Raw genomic sequence first — 26,557 nt, 5'->3', positions numbered from 1 at the left:
AATACAGAGTGCTAGTTGCCTTGAAGATAGGCACCGAAGACCTTTAACTTGATAGTATTCTATGGAAAGCTCATGTAGAGAGTGGATGACAGGTTTGATGATTTGTTGATGAAAAGAATGCAGCTTCATTCTGTATTCCATATGGCTTTGTGTCCAAGTATATCATTATTTATGTACTAGTGAATTGCCCAGCAAGAATGATGGATGAATGGTGACTTTCTTGATGGCATTGTGCATCTCATTCTTTTCTCACAGTAGTCTCTTCTTGGGACTCATTTGCATGGCTCCCTTGATGTCGCCTCAAGTCCAATTGCCTTCTTCATGTAGCTGGGTCCTCAGGGCTTAGCCTTTCTGTCTGTCTGTGTGTCTGTCTGTCCATATTTAAGGGCGCCAGGAGTCCAGAACGGCGGGGAGGGCAGAGGGAAGAGCCAGCTGAGTTAAAGCAGGAGCTGGGCTCCTGGATACTGTGAAGCTACTTTCTTGAAGGTAATGTGCATCTAGTTGTCTCCTCACAGTAGCCAGGAGCCCAGCTTCCACTCTTCCTCAGCTAGCTCCTCCCTCTGTCCTCCCTGCTGTGCCAGGCTCCTGGCATCCATGAAAAGCATTATGGACAGACAGACACACAGACAGATGGACTAAGCCCTTTATATATAGATAGATTACTACTATGGTCTTTTCATTGCTCTAATTTCATTTGTATCATGGAGTTATATAAAGAAGATTTTTAAGTCTACTTAAGTGTCAATCTTACCTGACACCTTTCTCTTAGTTTAAATTGCTCATTGCTCCACATAATAAACCTGTTTTATATACGTTTGGTGTTCCCCTCATTCCATAGATAGTAGTGAAGCATTATAAAACAACTGTCCTCACAATGATTTTTTAATGAATAATAGAGTATGAGTTTCACTTGATTTAGATGTCTGAATCATATATAGGAGACAAACTTTGATATAATTAATTTAAAGCGAGAGGGTCTGAAACATGAATTGACAATGCTGTTCCTCAAGGGGTCCTTCTATCAGTGACAAGTGGCATAAAAAACCCCCAAAGAAATTATATTGACTTCTGAATACATTTCAAGTGACATTATATAGTGTCATAATTTAGTCAAACTTCGAAATTTTCAGAAGCAGTAATCCTGGCCCCTCTCAGACATTGCTTTTAAAGTGTGATTCATGTTTTAATGGAGCAATAAATTTTAATATGTCATACATTCAAGAAATTTATCACTTGATAATAAGCTTCAAATATGGAAATCCGGCCACAAAAAATGTTACTCTATAAATGTAGAATTTCTTTTTTATGCTACTTGAATTTTAACATGTGGCATGTTACACTTAAGGGTGGTAGATAGTATCATAACATTTGACTGAGTCCTCCAGCCTCCCAGGGTGAATTGTTCTCTCCCTAACCCCTTCCTGCAAGAGGACTCTCTGAGAGTTATGCTGAAATCTACTACCTCTTTCTTCAAACAGTTTTCAAGAATGCTTCAAGCCTTCAACACTCCTGGAACCCACAAAAGGTTTTTTTTTCCATAAGCATGAGTGATATATTTTGTAAAGAACATTGGGGGGAAAATACTATTTTTAACACTTGTTAAAAAAGTATTGGCTACAAAAAATATAAGTTGTAGGTTCTGTTAAGAAGGTGTTTGTATTTTTAGTTTAGAAGGCAGTAGAAATAAATTGAGTTTGTCACAGCTTGAAATGTGATTCTGGTACTTTTCAAAGCCTGAAGCTAAATGTTGAGGAAAACCTTCATACCAAACTCTTAGTGATCTTTCAGGTAACTTTATTGGCTAAGACTTCAGCCAGCACAAAATAAAAATAACTTTTACCTGCTGTTCAAGAGCACATTTAATTTTAAATACAAGTTTCTAAATGTTGAAATATTTTAAAATGTTCAAAAGCAGCTGAATTCCATTAAATGTGACCAGGAGTGGGTCATACTGTTGCAAAGCTACATTAAAGCATGCCTTGCTTGCAGGATCCCATCCTCATTCCCAGTTGGTGTGTTTGTCCAAGAGCTTTCAGAAACAAAACAACTCCAGCCACAAGTGTGTGGCAAGCAAGGAACATATTGTGAACGTACAGTACAGCTATTCATTAATTGCCACCAGCAGATTCAACAAAACGTAAGTTCTCATATGCACATTCAATACATTCACATATCTCACAAAACAGCCTTTGCTACTATTATCTGTGGAGTATTGTAATATATGTATCTGGTAGTTCTAACAGACCTAAAAACATAACTTTAAAAGCATATGGCTGACCATTTTTATTTAGTTGTTGCTATTTTAAAGGTTTGCATTGTTTATCCTCAATAAGCAGTAAAAATTATTTTCCCTCATTCCTATGTTCTCATTTTTTGTTTAAAGTATTAAATGGTTTTCTTTATATGCCTGTTTTTATTTCCTTATTCACAGAAAAAAATGTTTTTTGGTTTGTTTTGACAATACGGTCTATGGCTGTGGAGCGTAAGAAGGGTGAAATGGACTGCTTTTAAGACACTATTTAAATGGCTGCTGCTAAATGCAGGGGACTTGACTTGATGGCCAGAGAACCCTCTTCCAGTCCTGTGCTTATATATATGCTCCTAATTAATGACAGCATAGCTAGGATCAGTGAGTTCATAAAAACTTTGACGATTGTTATAAAGGCAGCATCAGAACAGGATACACTTTCAAAATTTTCTGGCACAGCTTATGAGGGTTTTTTCTGGCAAACCTTATGAGGGTTACAAAAGTTCATAAGCTAATTGATAGAGATATATTAGTTAAAATCTTAGTGTAGGCACAGCTAAAATAATCTTTAGATATAAACATGAAGAGTTATTGATAGGATTTGGCAAATATTTCAGGTGTACATGGCAGCAGGCTTAAATCTGTATGTTACACCTTCATTAAGAATCACAAATGCTCTTAAGCATAGTTTTCACTATTTTAAAATTAGTCATTCTCATAATGTATTCTGATGACCTACTGATTTTATGATTGTACAAAGATGATTCTACTGAATAGACTGCAATATAAAATGCTAATTTTTTACTTATTACCTTAATAGAGTTACCGCACACTGTTCAAAATTTGGATCAATCAGACTCCACAATTTTTGCAGGTTTTCTTTGACATTAGCATTTTCCTTTGTCCCTGAAAATAAAATTTTTTATTAAATTTTGTTGTTGTTCAAAAAAAATACAAAAAGACTTGTGAAAAAATTACGAAAGTAAGTAAAATGCGTTATGTATCTAGTTCATTTGTTTTTAATTTTACAGAATTCTCCCATATGAGGAAACCAGTTTTTACTCATAGATCACTACAGACCTTTTGACATCAGGCTTCCATGTGCACACAAAGATCAGCCCTTCTGCTACAGTAAAGATAGATGTTTGTACCTTCTACTGAATGACATATTCTCATACATACTGCATTATACTATACTAATGTACATGGTATATTAGTATAGTATAATACAATATGTATGACCACTGTAGTATTACCATAATTGAGGTTACCTTATTTCATTGTAGTATGGTAATACTACAGTGAAATAAGGTAACCTCAATTATGTATATTATGGAAGACAACGATCAGCACATTGAAACTTCAGTTAAATTGCTTTTTTTCCTTGCTGTATCCTGCCACACAGCAAATGAACGGTTAAAAGAAATGGAAAATATTGCAAGAGAAGACTAGAGAAAAAAAGATGCTGTATCAAGAAACAAGAGGAAAAAAGTCATAGGTGTATGTGTGAAAGGAGAAAAAAATAGTTGTGAGAATGACTGGACAGACATAATAGAAATTAAAAAAAATTTAAGCAAAAACTATGGAACGCATTAGAGAAAAATCTTGGGAAGTAAGGAAAATCCATTGCAGACAAGAGAAAGGAAGAAGTTGGGAAATACCCACCTGGCAATGGCCTAATAGAAAACTAAACTCCTAGAAAAGCAGATTCAGGGGGTCAGGAAATTGCAGAAACCAAAAATAAAGTAACATGTACAGCCTAAAGCCCTCTTATTATAGGGCTTACAAAACATACACCGGTAGAAGAAAAGAGCCTATATAAGTGTGACAGGTGCGCCTCTCTGGAGTCCATCTACTGGGGACCCTGCTCACCTGTTATGGGCCAACCTTCGCCTTCTCGCCTGCCATGCCTTGTTGTTCATTGATTAATAGATGTAATTAAGTGGGAGGCTGCCCGATGCCAGGGGGACTGTCCCGATGCCAGGGGGTGCTATCTGCGGCTCTTTTTCATCCCTTACACAGCAGCCCAAGTCTCGCCGATGGTGTTTATCTGGGCCTTGTTATAATTTGGCCCCTTTGTCCTCCCTGGGCTCTCCGCCGCCCTGTCTCGCTCTGCGCCCCTCACTGGCGCTCGGGCTCTCCACTGCCCTGTCTCACTCTGTGCCCTCACTGGTGCTCGGGGTCCTTGCACCCCCAATGCTGCGCCCGCTCTGATGCCAGGGTCCATACACCCCAATGCTGCGCCCACTCTGGCGCCGGGTCCCCCACACTGCTGCGGGTCCCCTATGAGGCCTCCTCCATCCTCTTATAGCCTCACCCAAGCCACCGGTTAAAACAGCAAACAAAACACAAGCCCCTGGGCTATAACATAAAATCCAAACTGCCCGGCTATAACATCAAATCACCCTACTCTGTTCCTCAACAGTGGCAGGAGCAGATCCTGTGGACAGGCCTCTCCCCTTTGGTTGTTCTGGGAGAGCTCCTTCCCCCTTGCTGGCTGGCAGGGAAATACCTTCCAGGCCTCAGGCCTGGGACTTATATGTGAGCTAGGCCCTGCCCCTTACTGTCAGCTGCCCTGTAACAGGTGGGTGCCACTGGCTCACTCTGGTTGCCTCAGTAACCCACAGCTGGGGCTCCCTACTCACTGATAGGGCTCTTTCCCTAGCAGTTCCCACTCTTATAGGAGCTGGGCATCTAAAGTGCCCTGTGACACACCTCACCCCTTAAAAGCCTCACTAACCCGCAAGGATGGATCCTCACATTTTTTTGGGTACCGTATTCATCCTGGTCTTCTCTCGGCCTTTCTTCAGTCACCCAGCAACTCAGAAACAGGAGGCGGAGGTTTTCAGGCGCCTCCTACTCATCTTTTCCCCAAGGTTGCACCATGCAGGATTTTCTGGGAGTTACCCTGCCACAGGTAGCAACCCCTACATTAGCCAGCCTTGGTAGGGTGCCACTTAGGCCTGTTTTTTCCCTACAGCCTTTAAATAATCGTGAGGCTGGCCCCAGGCAGGGTGTATTTTTCTGACCCAGACTGTAGGTGCAGGTGCAGTACTGTAACCATTGGGAGTCTGCCTCTCTGCCGCCCCTCTGTCCTTCTTTGCTCACCATTTATAAGGTCTTGACCCTCCTCTTCCCAGCGCCTGACCAGCTGACAGAGTTTAAGCCTTGACCCCTACTTGACTGGCTAGCCATGACTGGAAGGTTCTGGACTTAGAGGGGCCGTTCTGCCTATTAGTAACAGGGTTAGGGTTCCCTGTTACAATAAGACAAGACTTGGGACAATAGTTCAAGAAAGGGAAGGTGTTGGGATTACAGATGTAGAGAAGAACACAAGATGGCTCATTTGAAGGAAATTTTAAAGGACATATTTGAATGAATGAGAAGGAGCCTGACCTAAAATGGCAGGATTGGTGCCTAGGAACTTTGTGCTTTTTCCAAGTACAAAGATCAGGGACTCCAGCTGATAACAATCAGCTGTAGAATAAGGGATAGGACTGAGTCTCCTCTGGGGCAGTCAGTGGCAGAGGGTCAGCAGCACAGGCAGCTCCCAAGGGTTGTTGCTCTAAAACCCTGCTCCCACACACCTCACAGCTCACCAATCCCGCTCCAAGCACTGGCCTGTGCCCCGAGCTCCCAGGGACCCTTGTCCTGGCACTCTGCTGCTCCTCAGAATCCCAATGCCTTCCCTGCTGCTGTCTCGCTTCCCCAGGGAAGGTAAGGGGTTTCCTCAACCCACTGGCACAGTTCCCTGCTCTGGATAAGGATGCTGCCTGCACTCCTGGTCTCTGCCTCTTCTCTGCAGTAGAGTTGAGGCTGACTCTCACCCCTAGCCTCCAGGACACCTGGCACATCCAGCACACTGTGATGGGGACTTGGGGCACCAGCTCTCTGCCCCATGCCCTGATGGCTGCTCCCTCTCTGCTGCAGGGCTAGAGGCAAGGCTTCTTGCCGCTGCCTTCTTCTCCCAGGGCCTTCCAGGTTCTTCAGAGGGGTCTCTCTGCTTCCTCTGCTGGGTCAGCTCTCCCCTTAGGCATCCTGCATTGTTCCCAGAGTCACTGTCAGCAGCTCCCACATGCCAGTTCAGCTACTACTGCTTTTATCCCCTCCGGCAGTCCCTCCCTGGCTTGCAAACCGGCCAACCAGGGCTCAGGGTGGTGGGCCCCCAACCCCAGCCATCCCCCTTCCACACCAATGAGGGGATTGAAAACCTCTTCTTTCCATTGGCTTCCCCTTCTCCACAGGGCAGGGCTCCCCTGCTCTGCCCTTTCGGTCAGAGCAGAGTTCAGCGTAACTGAACTCGTACCGTTCAGCGTACCCTGTTTCTAGCCCAGGGTAAGTATCTCAAGCCAATCTGGTGAGCCCACACTGGCAGTCTGTTACACAATGGAAACATTTCTATCATGAAACCAAACTGCTCAGATGGAAGATGAGACTTGGGTTATTAACCTTTTCTCACCTTGCAGGGATTCAGCCTTTCATCTCCCACTTCCCAAAAAGAATGCCTTAACCACCAGACTATGCCCTGGGCTGGGTGGGGCATCCTTTCCCTCCTCCCTTCTTTAAAGTAGCCCACTGGACAGCTGGGAGTGCAAGAGTCATGAGGCCAGAGACACTGCCTGAAAGGAAGCAGTTTTAGATTCTGGTCCTTACTGCCTGCTGCCATTTGTTTCTTTTCTTTTCAATCAGGATCATGGGAGAGTAGGGCTGGAAGGGACCTCACAAGGTCATCTAGTTCAGACCCTTGCTTAAAGCAAGATCATCCCTCACTAAACCATCCAAGCAAAACATCGTGGCTGTTTTGTTAACCCCATAGCTATAAGTCCCTGCAGGTTTGCTGGCTGAGCCAAAATGCCCTATCCATCTTTTTTTCCTAAGCTGAGCTGGGTGGGAAGCCTACCACACTTACCAGGTCAGCTAAGTCCAATTCTAGTCAGTGGCACCTGTGGAGTCGCCTGAGGGCCCACCTAGCTGAACGAGTAGCAGCTTCTGCAGAACAAGCCTATGCAGCGGGAAATGAGAGTGTGTCCACATGACCGCTAGAAAGCCCCTTGTGCTCCCTGTGCAGCACATATGGCATTATTTTCTCTTTCCCCTGACAGGCTGGAGGTGCAGAAGCTGCTATTACTGTGATTCCTCACTTAACGTGTGTACCCAACTTCCAGTAGCCAATTTTGGAAAAGGTGTATGTTGTATTCAAGACAGTAAGATGTATTTTAATGCATCAAAATGTAAAGTAAAACAGTCAGGAACCAAGCATACAGGTTATACCTGTAGGTGGAGACTGTGTTGCAAAGCAGTGACTTGAAGACTATAAACAAACATTGTCTCAGCACAGCTGGCAAAATAGAAATTGCCTGTTATCCTACAGAATTGGGCTCTGTCCACTTCCAGGGCTTCAGAGACCCGAAGGACAAACCTCAGGGTGCACCTCTGCCATAGGGAAAACCTGGGAGTTTGTAGAGGAATACCCTGTGTCAGAATCTTCAGGTGCACCTTTGCAAGTCTACAAACATGATTTTTCCCACATTTCCCCACCAGAAATGGAAGCACCTTCCTGGCGTAGCTGCAAAGGCGCAAACATTTTTATGGTGGCACAAAGGCAAAGTCTGTTTGCACCTAAAGAGAGAGAGATGTTGAAGGTAATTGTCTCACAAAGAGCTGGTCATGCAATAGATAAAGTTTGATTTTCTAGGCTAGAATTGCTTAAGTCATTATCTTACATCTTTGTTATATCAGATGATTACATCAACTTTAATAGTATAGTTAGTACATACTTGGCACATGTATAATTATTTACTCAGGATATTTCTCTGCCTCTCTCATGCACACATATACACAGTCTATTAATACTATATTTATTAAAGCCTCTTTCTCATTCAGACTGTCTGAACCACAATGCTTTGCCAATATTGTACACATTTTCCACAGTCTACATTCTTCAATAGCTACATGAAAAATGAACATAAAAAATTTAATTGGCAAACCCCAAAATACAACTCTTTTTACTTTCTGAATGTCTCCATGATTCATCCATGACAGCTGTTCATACATATTCACTCGAACTTGCTACTGCATGTTTCATTACAAATGGGCATCACAATATTCAAATATTTTTAGTTAAATATATATAAACCTTTACATAGAGATGGCAGTAAACTGTTTCAATATGCTGAGATCTTTTATTCACAGACATCTCTCTGAATACTTGCAATTACATCTCTTTAAAAAAATAGTAATACTTCAAATGAATAGGGAGAGGTGTTAGTACAACACTCTCCTGGGAAAGCTATATATTATATAGCTGAAATATGATATGGAATTTGATAATATACATGGAATATATAATATCAAATACATTTTTTTTCCACAAACTAAACCTTCTACATTATTCTGAGCTAACTAAGGCCACAATTATATAGGTCCTAATTCAGCACCTACTAAAGTCAATTAGAGTCTTTCCAGTGGACTTCATAGGGGCAGAGGTCAAAATCCTATTCCATAGTTAATGCCATCAATGAGACTCAGGTCCCTGCCAGCTGTTATTTCCATTAACCAATAGTAATGTTGGCAAAAGGAAACTGTTGCATCATGTGACCTGCTTCATGCTCACAGGGCAAGATACCTTGTAGGGGAAAAAGTGCCCTGGGAACTTGGTCTACACTTTCTGGCAAGAGAAGCTAAAGAGCTGTTGGAAAGGGCTGTAACCCCTCACCTTCTGGTGTGCTGCTAATGAGAAGTCAGCTCTAAGCTCAGCAGCTTGTCAGCTGAGAACCTTTTAGTGAAGGAGTTGCTCCCCAGGCCCTTGTGCAGGGAAGATCATGGTGAAGGACTCAAGGGGGCAGGATCAGCAAGTTACAAAAGCACCCAGGAGACTTTATGAGGTGTTTTTGCATATGTGTTTTTCCTCTCTCCCCATTTTTGTCATGTTCATAGCTTTCCAAACAAATTCCCTCCCATATCTTTCAGGTTGTATCTAAGTAAAGCATGTCATGTTAAGTGTTTACACCCTGGTTCTCACAGAGGAGAAGTCCTAAATAGCTTCTTAAAGAAGCAGCTTTGAAGACGGATTGTGGGAAGAGATGAAGGGCAGTGAGTCATGAAATTTCCTGCTACTGCACCAGCAGAGTTCAGCATGAGTCACAGAGAGTATCCTTGCAGGAGGGGGTGGGAGGAAGGACTACTTGGAGGACCTGGCCAAGCACTGTGACCGTATGTATAATATGCCACACATTCAAATTAAAGCTTGATACACCCAAGTTACAAAGATGTACTACACTTACTGTGTACCATCTTTTAGGCTGGATTGCCATGTTTATGACTTATCAGATGATGAAGTGCTTCAACAGATTGTAAGTTACAATTAACACATTAATTATGCTTTAAATGTAACGTCTGCCAGGTGCACCAGTGTCATATTGCATTTGTATCATGCAGTTTATTAAATTTTGGCAGCCATTTGTAACAAGACCTGCCACCAAGGATGGTTGTGGCACCCCATGACAGTCACACTAATCCTGTCTCTCACTCTGCCCTCCATGGTAGTGCCCTGATCCCACCTGCCACGCTTGTTGGGGGGAATTATTGTTGGGGGGAATTATTAGGCCTGTACAAGTTGGCAGCGATCTGATCCAGCTTCAGATGGCTGCGATCCAATCTGGAGCTCTGAACCAGGTTTCTGCCTCAATCTGGCCGAAGTGGTTCCAAAACTTTGGAGCCGCCTCGGAGATCCAGCCATAAGGTATAATGGGGAATCAATTAAATATCTATAACTTTGTTGTTTCTTGTCTGATTTGGATGAAATTTGCCGAGATGGTAGCCTCTGCTGAGAGCATGAAACCTGATAAGTTTCAAAAATATTGGTGCAGGGGTTTGGGGGGAACTGTACCCCAAATTCTCGAAAGCCAAACTCATGTCACCGCTGTGTGTCACACCACAGGGGGGTGAAAACTGCAGGGCTGGTAGCTCTTACTGAGGCCACAAAGCCTGCCAAGTTTCAAGGAGATGGCTGCAGGGGTTTGAGGGGAACTGCCCCTCAAGCTGTGGACAAGCAAGACTCGTGCCATGGGTGACACTGTTTGTCTTAAGGTGCAGTGGGATGACAGCTGCAGGGATGGTGGCCCCTGCTGTGATGCCTGCCAGCTGTCAAGGAGATCGGGGGGTTCTGGGGCTCTGCATACCTAGCTTATAAGCAAAACTCATGCCAAGACTGTTAATTGATGCTCGTTAAGTCGTTATGTAGTAGCTAGGTCCTGTGTATTGAGCTGGTGCCTGAGTCCCTGGTCCCTGAGTGAATCATGATTGATTGATTGGCAACTGGTAACACAGCAGCTTGGCAGCCAGGCCTGCAGCAGTGTCTCCCCTGCCAGCCCCAAGCCAGACACAGTCAGTCCCACAGCACCCACGGCATGAGTTTTGCTTGTCCACAGCTTGAGGTGCAGTTCCCCCCAAACCCCTGCACCGAACTTCTTGAAACTTGGCAGGCTTTGTGGCCTCAGAAAGAGCTACCACCCCTTCAGTTTTCACTCCCCTGTGGTGTGACACACAGCCATGACATGAGTTTGGCTTTCAAGAATTTAGGGTGTTGTTCCCCCCAAACTCCTGCACTGATCTTCTTGAAATATGGCAGACTTCATCCTCTCTGCACCCCCTGAAAATGTCATCCAAATCGGACAGAAAACAGTTATAGGTATTTTACTGTTTCCCCATTTTACCCTATGGCCGGATCTCTGAGGCAGCTCTGAGGCAGCTCCAAAGTTCTTTGGGAAGCCTAACGAGGCCAGAACTTCAACCCGGATGTGCTGCTTTGGACTCCGAAGTGTCCAAAGCTTCTCCAGATCTGAAGCTCTGTCCAAAGCCTCGCACTGCCCTAGGAATTATATTTGCGTGGTAGATGGGGCTGGGCGGGGTAGCCATGGGAGCTACCCCTGCGGCTTCCCTTGCCCGGGGAAAGGCAGGCACAGCCGGAGGAGCCACAGAAGAACCTGCAGCTGCCCGGCTGTGCATGCTCCTCCCCAGCCAATCAGAATCTCCAAATCAGCACCGAAACCCCGATTCTGATCTGGTCAAATCTAATGGAGACAGTGATTTGAATCACCAAATCGAATCACTGTCCTCTGAATTGGCTAAATCTGAATCTAAATCAAATACTTCTCTATTCACACAGGCCTAATACACACACACACACACATATATACAAAGCTGTGCTCAGAATACCAGAGGCATTTCACTGCACCCCCCTCAACAAACTGTCTTTGTACAGCCTGATTTTTTTTTTAAACTTAGTCCTGTGAGCAAGGCATCTTCTTTTTATATTTGGTCTCAGCCAACTCGGCCTTTATCTGGGGTTCACTTTTCCTTGCACCTTGCAAAAGGCTGCTCTTGTCCAGGGCCCACAGTCTCCATCCCCCTGATTATCAGTTTCTCCCCCTCGCTCTCCTCTACTAGCTCTCTGATTGTCAGTCTCTCTCCCTGGGCTCTCCAGCCTTAGCCTCTTGACAGTCAGTCTGCTTTTCTCAGGGGGTTCTATGCCCACGTATCATATACCTTCCCCTTGTACTCACCATGACCTCCCTACTCCGTTACAGCCAGACCCACACCTCATGGCTAAAACAGAAACATAAACAACCATAGAACAAAAATTACATACCTCAAGTCTCCTCTCTGCAAATCTCCTCCTCCCTTCAAAATCAGGGCCACTCTAAATCTCCAGAGCTCTGGGTAAATATCCCTGCCTTGCTTCTCTTCTTCCAGTAACCAGGTTCTTTTTCCTTAATGGGGTACAGGGGCTCCTTTTTTACCAAATAGCAGGTTTATTGTTTTGGCATTTACCTCTCTATGGCTTGCACCAGCAGCCTGACTGTCTGAAAGCAGACTTACAGTTCTGTAACCAGGTTCTCTGTACTGTCTTGAAGCCAGTGATTTTGGCTCCTGGGCTTTACCCTTATAACAAGGATTGGGGGCCCCTCCCGCACCATCTGAAATTCATCTGTAATATTTCACAGTTTTCCTATATATTTTTAAATTAGCTCTTCAGATAATGTATGTATAATGACTCTTGATAATTAATTAAAGGATACACTATATATTTTTTTAAATATATTTTTAAAGGCTTACCTGGTTTTCTACCATTTAGCACCTTTCTAATATAAGTCCCTTGCCAGTTGGCCTGTAGTTTAAGAGCTGCAGCTTCTTCTTCAGGAGTTGGAATTCTGTTCTGCCAAGAAACTGGAATATTAAGCTCTAGCACATCTACAAGAAAAAGAGAACAGTTCTGTCAAAAACACGATGCAAATGCTGCAATCACAGCTGTTTAAAATAAATCTAAAGGATTTGTTAGCTGTTCTCTAGGAATACATTTTTTGGTTCATAAATCTTCCATTTATGATGTACCATTGTCATACTATGTATGATACAATATATATTAAATCCCTGTTAGAATGTGGTACCAAATCAGGATGATTATATATCCTGGGCAATTGCCTAATATTGTCATCTAGGTTTTCTTTCTGATATCAAAAGTTAAATTGATCCAAGTAGCAGAGGCTTACTGAGCTTGTCTTTAATGGCAGCCATCTTGTTTAAACAACTTTAATTTTTTTTCCGCCTTTTATTCTTATTGCAAAAGAACCTTCAAAATGTGTATTGAATATAAATTGCTGGAGTATTGTTAGAGCTTGCAGACAGCCTGAAACTAGGGCTCCAGAGTTGGATGGGTCCAGTAATTCTGAAAGATTTTGTTAACTGTAAAGCTTTACTACTTAAACAATTTCACTGTGTAAGTGCTAAAAATTTCAACTCAGCTTCTACTAGGAAAAGTCATAAGAAGATCAAAGAACATTTACCAAGGACTTGTTACTGACTTGCCAAGAGATATAGTTCCTGTGACACACACATAGGTATTAGTAGTCCTGTCATGCCTACATGAATGTCACTTAGAATCTCAGGTATAACTAGACAGACAGAAAATACTCCTATAAAATGCCTTTAAGCCAACAGCACACTGCTTCAGGCTTGGACCCAGAAGACTCTGGAGGCTCATCTCATCTCTTCTACTGAACATTCAAAAATGTATCAGGGTTTACAACCCTTATTTCTCATGAGGGCCTCAGGTAGCAGACAAATATTGATCGTTAGTAATTAATATAGATTAAATTGCAAGGTTCTACAGTTTTATATAGCAAGGAAAGACCAAAAAGGTCAAAAGGCCTATTGCCATTGCTGGCCCGCTGAGCAACCCTTGCAAAGCCAGCAATTCAAGGCACTTAAGGGAGCCCACCCCTGCCCCAGCCCTGGTACAATTTGTGGGCAAGGCAAGAGCCCCCAAGGGGACACTTGCCTGCCTGTAAACAAATGCCAGGAGCTTGGGGAATAATGAGGAGGAACTCGTCCTCCTGCTTAACACAAATAATTATGACTACATAGGGATAACGGAAACCTGGTGGGACTCCACCCATGAATGGACCATGGGTATAGACGGCTGTACCCTGTACAGGAGAGATCAAGTAGATAAATGGGTGGGGGTGTAGCTTTCTATGTTAAGGAAAGCTACACACCCCTACAAGCTGATCTTGGTGACCAGGGTGGAAGACTGAAGACCCTCTGGGTTAAAATCTGTGGGGAACACAGCACATGGGACATGACGGTGGGAGTCTACTATGGACTTCCCACCCAAAGCCAAGAGCTTGACCAGGAGTTTGCCCAGGAGCTGGTTGAGGCCACATGCTCCAGGACCATGGTTGTCATGGGTGACTTCAAATACCAAGCATTTCATGGGAGGTTCACTCAGCAATATCCGAGCAGTTGCAAAGCTTCCTATCATGTGTGGATGACCTCTACCTGACCAAAGAAGTCTATGGGCCAATGAGAGGTAAAGCGCTGCTCGGCCTGGTACTGGAAACTGGGGACCACCTAATCAGTGACCTACTGATTGATGGGAAGCTGGGTGACAGTGACCACAAGCTAATCACCTTCACCATCCGCCGTAAAGCTGGAAGTCAGTCAGCAACATGGAAGTCCTTGATTTCAGGAAAGTGGACTTTAACAAGCTCAGGAGGCTTGTCAGTGAGTGAGGTCATAAGGGACCATGACCCTAGGGGGAGGGGAGTTCAAGATGAGTGGTTGCTCCTCAAGGGAGCAATCCTCAATGCAAAAGCTAAGTGTATTCCACCTCGGAGGAAAGGCAGCAAGAGGCACAGCAGCTCCCCTGGCTCCCCAGGGATCAAGCAGACCTCCTGAGGCTAAAAAGAAAGGCCTACAAAGGATGGAGGATGGGAGCCACCTCCAAGGAGGATTATTCTGCAGTGGTCCAGTCCTGCAGGGAGCAAACCAGGAAAACCAAGGCTGCAACTGAACCAACTAGCTTCGAGCATCAAGGACAATAAAAAGTCCTTTTTCAGATATGTGGGGAGCCGGAGGAAAAGCAAGGGCAACACTGGACCCCTGCTGAACCAGAAGGGACAACTGACACCCAGGAAAAAACCAACCTATTAAATGGGTACTTTGCATCGGTCTTTCATCGGTCCCACAAGACGCCAATGTCCACTATGGGACTGGGAGGTCTGGGTGAGGATGATCCCCTTCCCTCCATCAATGCTGACCTTGTGAAGGAACACCTTCAGAGGCTGGATACCTTCAAGTCAGCCGGCCCTGACAATATGCACCTCAGGGTACTCAAGGAGCTGGCGAGTGTCATAGCCCAGCCCCTGGCACGGATCTTTGAAAACTCCTGGCGCTCTGGTGTAGTGCCCGAAGACTGGAAGAAGGCCAATGTGGTGCTGATCTTCAAGAAAGGGAGGAGAGTGGATCCGGCTAACTACAGGCCCATTAGCCTGACTTCTCTCCTGGGGAAGATCTTAGAAAAGTTTATTAAGGAGGCCATCCTTGAGGGACTGGCCCAGGCTAACATTCTAAGGGATAGCCAGCACGGGTTTGTTGCGGGTAGGTCTTGTTTGACCAATCTCATTTCCTTCTATGACTGGGTGACCTATCACCTGGACGAGGGAGAAGAGATCGATGTCATATATCTTGACTTCAAAAAAGCCTTTGATCTGGTATCCCATGATCACCTCTTGGCCAAACTGGCCTTGGCTCCACCACGATCTGCTGGCTGGGAAATTGGCTCCGTGGTCGGACCCAGAGGGTTGTAATTGATGGCAGTCACTCATCGTGGTGCCCTGTGACCAGTGGGGTCCCTCAAGGCTCTGTCCTTGGACCCATACTGTTCAACATCTTCATTAATGATGTGGACATTGGAGTCAGGAGTGGACTGGCCAAGTTCGCCGATGACACCAAACTTTGGGGCAAAGCATCCACGCCAGAAGATAGGCAGGTGATCCAGGCTGACCTGGACAAGCTCAGCAAATGGGCAGACGAGAACCTGATGGTTTTTAACACCGAAAAATGCAAGGTTCTCCACCTTGCGAGGAAAAACCTGCAGCATCCTTATAGGCTCGGCAGTGCTACGTTGGATAGCACTACAGAAGAAAGAGACTTGGGGGTCATCATTACCACAAGATGAACATGAGCTTGCAATGCAATGCTGCGGCTAATAAAGTGACCAAAACGCTGGCTTGCATCCATAGATGCTTCTCGAGCAAATCCCGGGATGTCATTCTCCCCTTGTACTCGGCCTTGGTGAGGCCGCAGCTGGAGTACTGCGTCCAGTTTTGGGCTCTGCAATTCAAAAAGGATGTGGAGAAGCTTGAGAGAGTCCAGAGGAGAGCCACGCGCATGATCAGAGGTCAGGAAAACAGATCTTATGATGATAGGCTGGGAGACACGGGACTCTTTAGCCTGGAAAAGCGCAGGCTCAGGGGTGATCTGATGGCCACCTATAAGTTTATCAGGATCTGGGGTAATGTTTGTTCACCAGAGCGCCCCAAAGGATGACTAGGTTGAACGGTCACAAACTCCTGCAAGACCGTTTCAGGCTGGACATAAGGAAAAATTTCTTCACTTTCCGAGCCCCCAAGGTCTGGAACAGTCTGCCAGCGGAGGTGGTTCAAGCACCTACATTGAACACCTTCAAGAGTAAATTGGATGCTTATCTTGCTGGGATCCTATGACCCCAGCTGACTTCCTGCCCTGGGCAGGGGGCTGGACTCGATGATCTCCCGAGGTCCCTTCCAGCCCTGATGTCTATGAAATCTATGAAATCTACTCTCTGCTACTGAGAAATTCAGGATGCTGGGCTAGACAGACCTGTAGTCTGACCAGCATAATGTTACTTACACTTAAAAGTTTTTAAAACCTTTTGAGTGTCTCCAGTTAGTGCAAGAAGAGAAACCTGAGGAATACTATTGTAACATGAGAGACAGTAAATACTTGAATGTTAGTCATGTGTAAAAGCACCCTTAGGTTTCACTTTACACAGGCAAAGGGGTTTTCTCTTAGGTCTTATAAAGACCCTAAAATACATTTAGAAATTATTTTATATTGCAAAGCACTGCCTTTAAAATTAAATTTGAAAATTGTAGATAAGGTGTGACAAACTGGTTTTATTATTTTATTTACATTTGTTAATATTTGTTGCACGTTTAACAGTATGGCATATTTTCTGATTCTTGTGTGCAAGTGTGTTTGCAGAACAGCACCGTGGGTAATTCTGTATGTGTACTGAAAGAATAGAAGACTTTGCCTGTCTAAGCTTTAGATTCTGGTCTAAAGCTCTCTTTCAAAAAAAGTAGTCCTCATTCCTCAGGGTGTAGCATGAGCTAGTGGCTCAGTACTTTAGCAAATTACTAAAGGTGTGTGTGCATGACACTTTAAAGCAGGCTAAATGCTTTTGCACCGCTTTAATGGTGTCGGTGTTTTCATGACTCGACAGCATATTGCACATTAATTCCAGCCACTGTAGGAAATTTGGCAGTGTAAATGTGCCTTATATGTCTTGGGGTGCAGCAAACTAAAACTCCTTTGAGGAGTTTTAGTTTTCTGCCCCAACAGCTGTGAAGTGAAGCACCAGGCTCCATGCAGCTCAGGGACTCTGCAGGCAGCTGCAGAAGCATCCTGAAAGTAGCCCGACAAAGCAGCTCCACCCAAGAAAAGCAGTGAGCCTGATCTTTTTTTTCCCTCCCCCCTGGAGCCTGCCTGCCTGCCTGAGCGGTGTGGGGGCCCAGTGCTTCCATCCACAGCTGCGGTGCCACCCGGGACTGCCAGAGCCAGATGCCTGCAGGCAAGTGCTGCCTGGTGAGAGGCCACCACTGTCACAGAGAGAAGCATCAGCCCCTCCTGCAGCCCAGGGACCACTCCACCTACTGGAGCTCACCCTCCCCTCCTTGCCAGAGAGGCAAATAAGTCAGTGGGGTGTGTGCATGACACAGGGGTTTAATCAGCCCTAAATTGAAGCAGTGTTTTTTAAAACCCACCGCTTCAATTTAGGGCCCCCATTTTGTCTACACATGCCTCATGAAGCTACAAATTCTTTCACCTAAAGATCACTTGTTTGAACCCTGCCAAGATTAGGAAGGCTCAAAAAATTGTTCCTCTCTAAAGGATACTTGGTGGCCTCTATATATCACCATTTCACCACTTCTTCATTCTAGGTCCCATTTCACAAATTCACTATTGCATGAATTGGCAAACAAGATCAAAAACTATGTAACTGAACCTCAGTTCTCTCTGTGATCACTACAGAAATGCCTCTCCTAGATCAGGACTAACACAGGCAGATAGAGCAGCGTCTTTAAGACACTACAATAAAGTATCTTTAAGTCTGCTGACACCCTCTACATAAATAGAGGAGTTTAATCACCAAGGATGCTAAACCAACCACTTTCACTAATACTAACTCTATACATTTTTGTAAAGCTTAGGCTTATGTGAAATTATTTATAAATATATTAGTACAATAATTAGAAACAATAAAATTACACATGGAGCTGAAGAAAACTTGATGGCCATGTTGTGATTTAGAACAGGTAAAACACTGAATTTTGTTTTGTCCCAAAAAAGAAAAAAAATGGAAACCTTAGAATTTCTTGTGAAATTTAGCATTCCAAAACATTCCATTTAAACTGTTTTAAATACAGCAGAACCTGGATTCTTCATAGGGTTAGGTTCCTCAGCCTTCTCTAAAGATTTGTGTAGTACTCATGGCACATGTAACTGCACCAACCAGCTGCATAGGATGCTGAGGTGCTCTAGTTGTTAGCTATGACTTTTATTTCTAAGGACACCACTTCTACAATGACCCATCTGGGACCACCGCTGTGCTGCAAAGTGGAGAAGGAGCACTCTCTGAAGTAAAAATTGCAGCAAGCAGATAAGTGACTCATTTTTAATTTGGTAACCTGTAGCAAAATAATGTGGGACGTGAACCACCCAGAAACGAATGGTCCGGGCTCCACTATGTATTGCTGTAACAGTCAAAATGTTTTGACTGGTATAATAAAAAAAACAAAGACAAAATGAAATACTCTGACATTATAAAAAAGTTTTCTTTTGACCACACACATTTAAAAAATTTCCCATTAAAATGTTCAGCTAAATACATATACAAGATTTGAATTGTTTTGTAATAACATATCAGCATATTTCAACAAAAGCTATTTAGTTTTTATTTTCAACCAGCATGATATATAGCAAAATATAACAACAGCAGCAGCAGCAATATTACCACCGACATTTCTACAGTTGCCTAGCAAAGTTCTGTTCTGTATGAAATTTATTTTAATTTTCTCCTAGCAACTTGGTCAGTCAGAGCATAAACATTTTTTCTAAAACAAGCTTTTCAAGCAATCTCACTTTTTCACAGAGCACAGGCAGATTTTTTTCACGTTCAGCCAAATAATGCTATGCTCTTCTTTCTACTGGGACTAATTAAAGTTCAAATCCTAATTAAGTTCAAAAACTGAGAACTGCCTTGAATGTTTTCCTGAATACCTGTGTGATCACTCCTTTTATTCATGTGTCTGGAAGAAGGAAAAGTTTGCTCTTTGAAGCTCTATTATTAGAATGGAACTCCTTGATATCCTTTGGCATGTAAATAAAAATTATCATAGCTGATGGCCTGACTTCAAGGCAAAAGGAAATATCTATAAGAGAGGCTTCCTACATAAAAAATACATCACAAATACATAACTTCTAGCATGGTGCACTTTTATTTTGAATCAACATGATTTTATGTATGGATAGAAATTTAATTTATGAGTCATGTCTACAATATTGTAAGAAACTTAAATTTTATGATGCTAATATACTGGATTTTCTCTTGTTAATAACTATTTGTGAATCAAAAGAGAAAAAAATGATATAAAAAGGGGATAAACCAGGAAAAAGATTTATGAGCATAGCCTGGGCCCTATAGATTCTGTATTAATAAACTTTGCACTCCTTGGTAGTACACAGCCTAGGCAAGAATTTGGTTTTAAATGACTGTTTGGGCAATCATGATTGTGAAGAAAGCCTTAAAAAGTTCTGTGCAGATGCATTGTCTTGCTGAACCTGCAGACAGCCTAAAACAGTAAGGTGAATCAGCCCTCATCTCAAAGGGATCTTATTTGAGATGTAGCGACATCAATAAAAATGTCAAACTGAAATATATCAGTGCATTATTTTAGCAAAAAGAAATATTGAGGCCTTGTCTTCAGTGCAAAATTAGCTTTCGTTCTTGAGTGTTCTCCTTTCACCAAGTCCTGTCTAAACTGGGTTATTTACAACCTAGTCCAGTCTGTTGAAAATATTTCTGTAAATACTGGGCCCCACATCTAATACTGGGTCCCACTTCTAACCCAACTGTGTCTGGGCTGAATCTAGTCATTGTTCTAGACTACATCTGAGCCTCTAGGGCAGTGATTCTTAGGTGGGGTGCCATGAGAGCCCTTAAAGGGTGCTGTGCAATATTAGCATGGTTAAATGTACACGTGGTTCCCAGCAAACTCAGAGATTCATATAGGAATCCACAGTATCAAAATCTGGTCCTTCTGAGTTATTTTTAACAGAAGAATTGCTCTATTATTTTTTCAAAGTCAAAAACTAAGTAAAATAGTTTTTGAAATGGGGTGCCAGTAAATTCAGAAAATTTATGAAGGGGTGCCTTAAACCTAAAGGCTAGGGGCAGACATTCAAAAGCCTGAGCCTAAATTGATTCAATCTTTGCAGGTTAGTCTAACCTGCCTAGGCTGAATCAGTTTGTAACTGCACAGACATGCCCTCTGGACTGAAAAATGCAGGCACATGCCTGCAGTGGCTCAAGCTAGAAGCCAAGGAAGGCTGCTAAAGCAAGGAAGGCTTAAAGCAGTCCTCCCTCTCCTTCCACACTGCTGAGCTGAGGGGGGCATGGCCAGGCCCTGGCAGGCCACTCTGATTACAGAGGGGTTCCCCACCTCCTGACCAGCCCAGCCCAACCCAGCCCAGCCCAGCCCAGCCCAGCCCAGCCCAGCCCAGCAGGGAATTGATAACACAGTGTTTATCCCCCCTAACTCAGTGTTTATCACCCCATTAAGAAAACAACAGAGGGACATTACCAGCCACCTGTTGATTCTGCTTTTGTCCCGTCTGCCACAGCATGGATTGTATCCAGCATGTGGTCTGCTAGCTACTGCCGAGAGGTGTCTGTGTAAGGCAGGGGGACGGGGATTCTTGCTTAGTAGGGAGTGGTGAGGGGGAGGGAGGAGAGCAGAAGGAACCCAGACAGACTCCCATCCAGGGAGTAGAGAGGAGGGGCCAGCTCTGCTGTGGAGCAGAGAGCCTGCCCAGCCCAGACAGCATTCCGGGGTGCTAGGTGTGTCTGATTCTACATTCAACCAGGTCTATTTCAAACTGATTTATGTGCACTGAACATCTGTTCTATTACAGGTTTAAACCAGTTTCTGATCATTTAAACTGGTTTATGTGTAATGTCTGTCCCTAGCCACAAAGGTTGAGAACCACTGCTCTAATGTGTTCTTGTAAGCTCAAACGCTTTCTCTAAGTCCCACTTTAGGGATAAGGAACTCAGAAGTCCAGTTATCCAACCTGCAATCAGTGCCTCAGTCTGTTTGGATACATAGTTATTTTCATATGTTCATCTAGAGTTTCATGTAACTATGAACACTCTAGATTAGGGGTGGCCAACCTGTGCCATAGGTGTCACAAGTGGCACAGGTACCTTCTGTGTGCCATGTGGCAGATTGGGGAGGGGACAGGCAGCACGGTGGTAGACAGGGCAGGGAGCAAAAAGCAGAGCAGCAGCTTGGTCAGGGAGCACAGGGCAGAGAGCAGAAAGCTGAGCAGCGGGCCGGGTAAGGGAAAGGAATTGGAGTGGCACTTGGGGAGAGTGTTGGGCTAATCTGTAGCATGCCTGCCAAAAAGATTGACACCCATTGCTTAAGATTCTTTTAAAATCCCTTCAGAGACAAGGCAGTTAGAAGGCAAATAATGCAGGATTAACCAAAGAGACTTCCCGCCAGCACTGAAAAGATATGTTTTCTGGTTTTGCAAAGATATACGACTCTCTAAGAACAAAAATCCTGAGATATTCCCTCCCCTGGTCTGATTTCATGTCTCAGAGTCCATCAGCAGCATTTCAGACTAGGCAGAGATCCTTTTGTTTCTTCTCTTTCCAGTAGTTTTCTGCAGCAGTGAATTGCTTATGTCATAGACATCAACCCTGCCTTTTTTGCCATTTTTTTGCCTGTCCCTTTCCCCCCGCATGCGTTCCTTTGTTATGCTTGTCTCTCTGTTTCTGTGGAGTCTTGTACAGAGAGCCAGTTGTTCACAGGGATGGATGGTATTTGAGAAAACCAAAATCAATGTCCCTGGTTGATGGCATTTCAGAGATCCTTACATAAAACATTCCTGAGCTGCATAGTTGATCTGAATAGATCATAACAGCCTTGCCATTGGCACATAATGCAAAATGAAGATCCTAATTAAAAAATGGAGATCCCAGAAGAAAATGGAGTTCACAAGCTGACTGGCATCTTTCACTCTGTCATACAGAAGCCTCTCACAATCAGGTGATGGTACTTTACACTCAAGCTGGCTGATATATTTTGGAATATCGCCAGAATGACGATGACCACTGTGCATGGAAAATAAAAGGTTCAGGTGCTGTTTGTCCTCCAAAACCTTTTGACAATTCCACTGACCTGATTTTTTTTGCAATCTACCTATTTCCTGCATCTCTCAACCTCCTGGCTTATACTATATGTTCCTAACATGTAGTTTTCTTATTTCTCTAAACTTCTGAGAAGAAAATTGAAGGAACCCATTTAACTTGTTCCTACAAAAAAATGTTATTAAAGAATGCAAAACAGTCATGCTGAATAAGAAAAGAATTCTGTCTCCATTACAACTGGATATATTTTATTAGGTCATGCCTGGATGGTAAATTGTACTTAAGGAAGGAAAAAAAAACTTTTATCATCTTTGATTCTTCTTGATGCCTTCAAAGAATCCCATCATAAGTACACTTGATCCTGGTTCTTTGCAGGATGATCTCTTGAAGTGCCATCTAGCCCTGTATGCTAAGATGCTGTAACACTTCTGCTGTCTTTCTTGCCCCACTTTGCTACAACACCTCAGTCATAGCATATTAACTTCTCTATCAATGATACAGCTTAAGTTTTGTCTGGAACACAGAAATGAGGAGCAGAGTTTATCCTGAAGGATGTCAAGTATATACAATTTAAGTGTTGTTTCATATCTCAAGATGCTAACACCTGCCTCCTGTGCCTCTACCACAGGATCTCAATAACATTTACGGATGGCATTGCAAGTTACTCTATCACGCTAGGCAATACATTATCCCTGAGATCTCTGAGGATGGTGTTACATTTTCAAATTAAGACCAAATACAGTTAAAATGCAGATGCATGCTTAATCAGTTTAGCATGTGCTAAGTGCTCTTGAAGTGCTGTCAAGTTATTCCCTTTTGAGTGAGGGACCTCTCCTAAGGGCCATGTTGCACAGCATACTTAGTATATGTTACATGCACTTAAAACACAAGCAGTAAAACAAGTGCTAAGTGACCCAGGACTCTAGGGGTGTGTAAAAGGCTTGTGTTATTATAAAGAGGGTGTAGCAGGGCACCAGGGTGCCTGCTACTAGCAGGAGGAATAGGGCTGCTGAAGTGCCCTGGAGCAACACAGATGGGGGTTGCTAGGGTAACCAGGCAGGTCATGTGGCCAGGAGGGGGCAGGGCCAGGCCCTTATAAACAGCTAGGCCAAAGCCTAGCTAGCAGTTCCCTTCTGGCAGGGGCAGGGGCAGGGGCAGGGGCAGGGGCAGGGGCAGGGGCAGGGGCAGGGGCAGGGGCAGGGGCAGGGGCAGGGGCAGGGGCTGGGGCTCGGTGGCTGATCTGAGTGGCCAGAGTTGGTGGTTGCAGCCTTACCTTACTGACCGGCTGCGATGATGCTAGGGACGAGAACACCCTGACGAGAGGTAGGGTTGGGAGCCCTAGAGGGGCTCGGAGTTTACATTATGAGCAGGGAGGCTCTGTGGTGATTGTGTTATAGCCAATTGGCTCGGCTTGTGTTATATTTACACCAGAGGACCGGGTGAGGCTGTAGGGGTGTGAGGAGGCCTCATGGGAGCTCCCCAGTAGCTTGGGGGTTCCTGGTGCCTAGCAGGGGCACAGTGCCAGTGAGGCACAACTGTCCACGCCAGAGTGGCGCGGTGTACGGGGTTTGGACCCCAGCCCATAAGGGCGGCAGTTTGCCCAGTGGGGCAAATGACCCAAGAAAGGGTCAAGGGGCCAGACACGGCTACGGCCACCTGAGCCCCAAGCGCAGGAAACGCCAAGCGCAAGGAGCGCGGTACAGGCCCCAGAGCGGGGCAGCAAGCATGGTGAGTGCGGCCAAAGACCCTGAGGGGGACGGGAAAGCCCAGAGGTGGGCAAAAGGCCCTGAGGGGGCAAGGCGTTGGAAGAGTACCTGGGTGAGGTAAGCCCAGGGGCACCAGGCTATGGGCGCTGGTGGGGAGACAGGCCCAGAGGTGCCAGGCAGGGCGCCGGGAGGCACAAGGACCAGATATCATCCACAAACAGCTACGAGACTTGGGGCATGCTATAAAGGGGAGGTTTGGAGGCACGCATTTGCCCTTAAGGCTGGGGTGAGAGTACCCCCACTTTGGAACAAAGGTGATACCAGCAAGGTGTCGTTAGGTGTAAGTAGGCAGCCTCCCATTCTGAACCTCAACATCAAAGACGTGGCGGGCGAGTAGAGGGTGCTGGATCACCCTAATTGGCACGGTAAGGGGGCGCTAGCGAGCTCACGGCCGCTCGCGGGCCCCACCCCGTGACAGAGGGGAAAAAACAGCAGGCTGTGTGGGCAGATTGGTAGCTGAGATAGGAGTTGTATGCAGCAGGCCTAAGCTGCAATGGGGAAGACCAAGCTGTCCATTAGACGTAAAGGTGAACTGTGCAGGCTAGTGAGTTACCTGACTCAGGACAGCGCCCTGGGGAAGATGAGCTGAATGTCTTTCAGAGAGTCAAGCTGTCCAGCTGACAGTGGCTGCATAAGAACCCCTTGCAGGCACCAAAGTGCCCAGGGGATGAGGGCTGCTCTAATGTTTGTTTATGCAGAGTGGAGAAGGTTTCGGTAAAAGTGATACCTTGCCTTTTTTTCTGTTTGTTTACCCAGAGAGGGGACGTTTTTGGTTAAAGTGATATTTTACATTCTAATATAGACCAGCAGGCTAGTTGTGGATAAAAGAGAAGAGGAGATCACAGGGATGCCTAGGGGCACATGGAGTTTTGAGCCCTGCCAAGGGCCTGGGCTCAGGACACAGGTAGGCAGAAACCAAGAGGGTGAAAGCTCAAAATAGAAAAGTCAGTAGAGATGGCCTGAGCCTGTGAGGGCTAGGACCAGAACCTGAGAAGGGTGACAGGGTCCAGGAGCCCAACGCAAGAGGGCTGGTGCCCAAGAGCTGAAGTCTGGCACAGTGGACCTAGGCTAAAGGGAGGCCCAGCCAGAGAAATGGGGGTTTCAGCCTGCTTGGCTTTGACCCCAACAAAGACTTGGAGGTTTAAGTGGGACAAACCTGGCACTGGAGCAAGCTGCTCTGCTGCAGTGATAACTGGCAACATCTATGATGCATGGCATGGCTATAGGTATTGAAGACAAGCTAGCTGGTCTGATTTCCTGGCTTCCTTTTTCCTTCTTCTGTATTTGCCCTTTTTCAGTCATCCAACACCTCACTTAACCTCCATGAGTTCTCAAAGAGGACAGCCAATGGTTCTGAAATTACCTCATCCAACTCCTTCAGTATCCTAGTGTGTATCCCATCTGGCCCTGATGACTTGAAAGCATCTAGCTTTTCTAAGTGATCCCTAACCTCTTTGTCTATGAGTCTAGGCTGCTTGTTTCCTGCCTTATTTTTGCTGCTAATTGCACTTGTCATCTGGTAGCTAGCCCTATTTGTGAAAGCTGAAGTAAAAAAGGCATTAAATGCTTCAGCCTTCTGTGCATTTTCTGAAATTAGATTGCCTTCCACAATTCATAAGGGACCTATCAAATTACTGGTCTTCCTCTTAATTTGGGCATACTTGAATCCTTTTTATTGCCTTCTATGTCTCCTTGCCAGCTGCATCTAAAATTGTGCCTTTGCCTTTCTCATTTTCTCCCCAAAATGCCCATTAGATGCTCTTATACTTATCCGTAATACTACTTTTTGTAGGATTCTTTTTGAGTTTCAACTCATCGGAGAATTGTTGTCTAATCAGGCTGGTCTTCTTTTGTACTTGCCATTCTTCCATCACATCAGGATAGCTTGATCCTGCACCCTTAAAAGCACCTCCTTAAAGTACAGCCAGCTGTCCTGTATTCCTTTGATGAGATGGGAGGGTGGACTCTGGGTGTATTTGTCCCCACTCAGCTCCCCAGCAGCGTGGAGTCAGACCTACCCAATGAGATGTGGTTCTCAAACTCCTTGAAGCCATCCAGCTCCAACAACGGGCTAGGAGGGGGAAGCATACATCCACACCACACAACTACCAAGGATCCTCCCAGCCATCAGGGAAACCTGTAAATAGGGGACTTGTCTATGTCTGAATCACCGATTCTCTGAATCAGCATCGAATCTTCAGATTGGATTCAGCCAAACTGAATCAGGTACAGTGATCCAAATCAACAAATTAAATCACTGTCCCTGATTTGGGCCAAATCCAAACCCAAATCAAATAGGGCCCGCTTGGCACACCTCTACTGCTTTGGCCCAGGCACCATCTAAAGTGCCAGGGGCTTTCCCCAGCATGGAGCAAGCCCAGTTTCCAGAATTTCCCCTCCCCTCCCCCCACCTCACATATATTGTTGAGGATGCAGGTGGTGGCCAGGAAGCTGGGAATGTTCCTCAGTCTGAGTTTAAGGCAGACCCTAAGGGACCTCTGA

The 26,557-nt window shown here is 44.8% G+C and overlaps 1 protein-coding gene across 1 annotated transcript in view; it reads right to left on the bottom strand.

Moving 5' to 3' along the window:
• Window positions 1-26,557, bottom strand: part of ADGB (androglobin) — a 279,220-nt gene that overhangs the window by 95,250 nt on the left and 157,413 nt on the right. Inside the window, exons 23-24 of the mRNA XM_090041017.1 lie at window positions 12,365-12,499; window positions 3,061-3,154 (exon numbers count right to left, since the gene is read on the bottom strand). Of these exons, the coding sequence (XP_089897143.1) occupies window positions 3,061-3,154; window positions 12,365-12,499 (229 nt within the window). The remainder of the gene's footprint in view (window positions 1-3,060; window positions 3,155-12,364; window positions 12,500-26,557) is intronic.

Source organism: Crocodylus siamensis, chromosome 1, assembly GCF_052110815.1.
Source record: "Crocodylus siamensis isolate JL-2025a chromosome 1, ASM5211081v1, whole genome shotgun sequence".
Taxonomy (NCBI): domain Eukaryota; kingdom Metazoa; phylum Chordata; order Crocodylia; family Crocodylidae; genus Crocodylus; species Crocodylus siamensis.
Note: the sequence above shows the minus strand (reverse complement) of the source record. Positions and strands in the feature narration are given on the sequence as shown.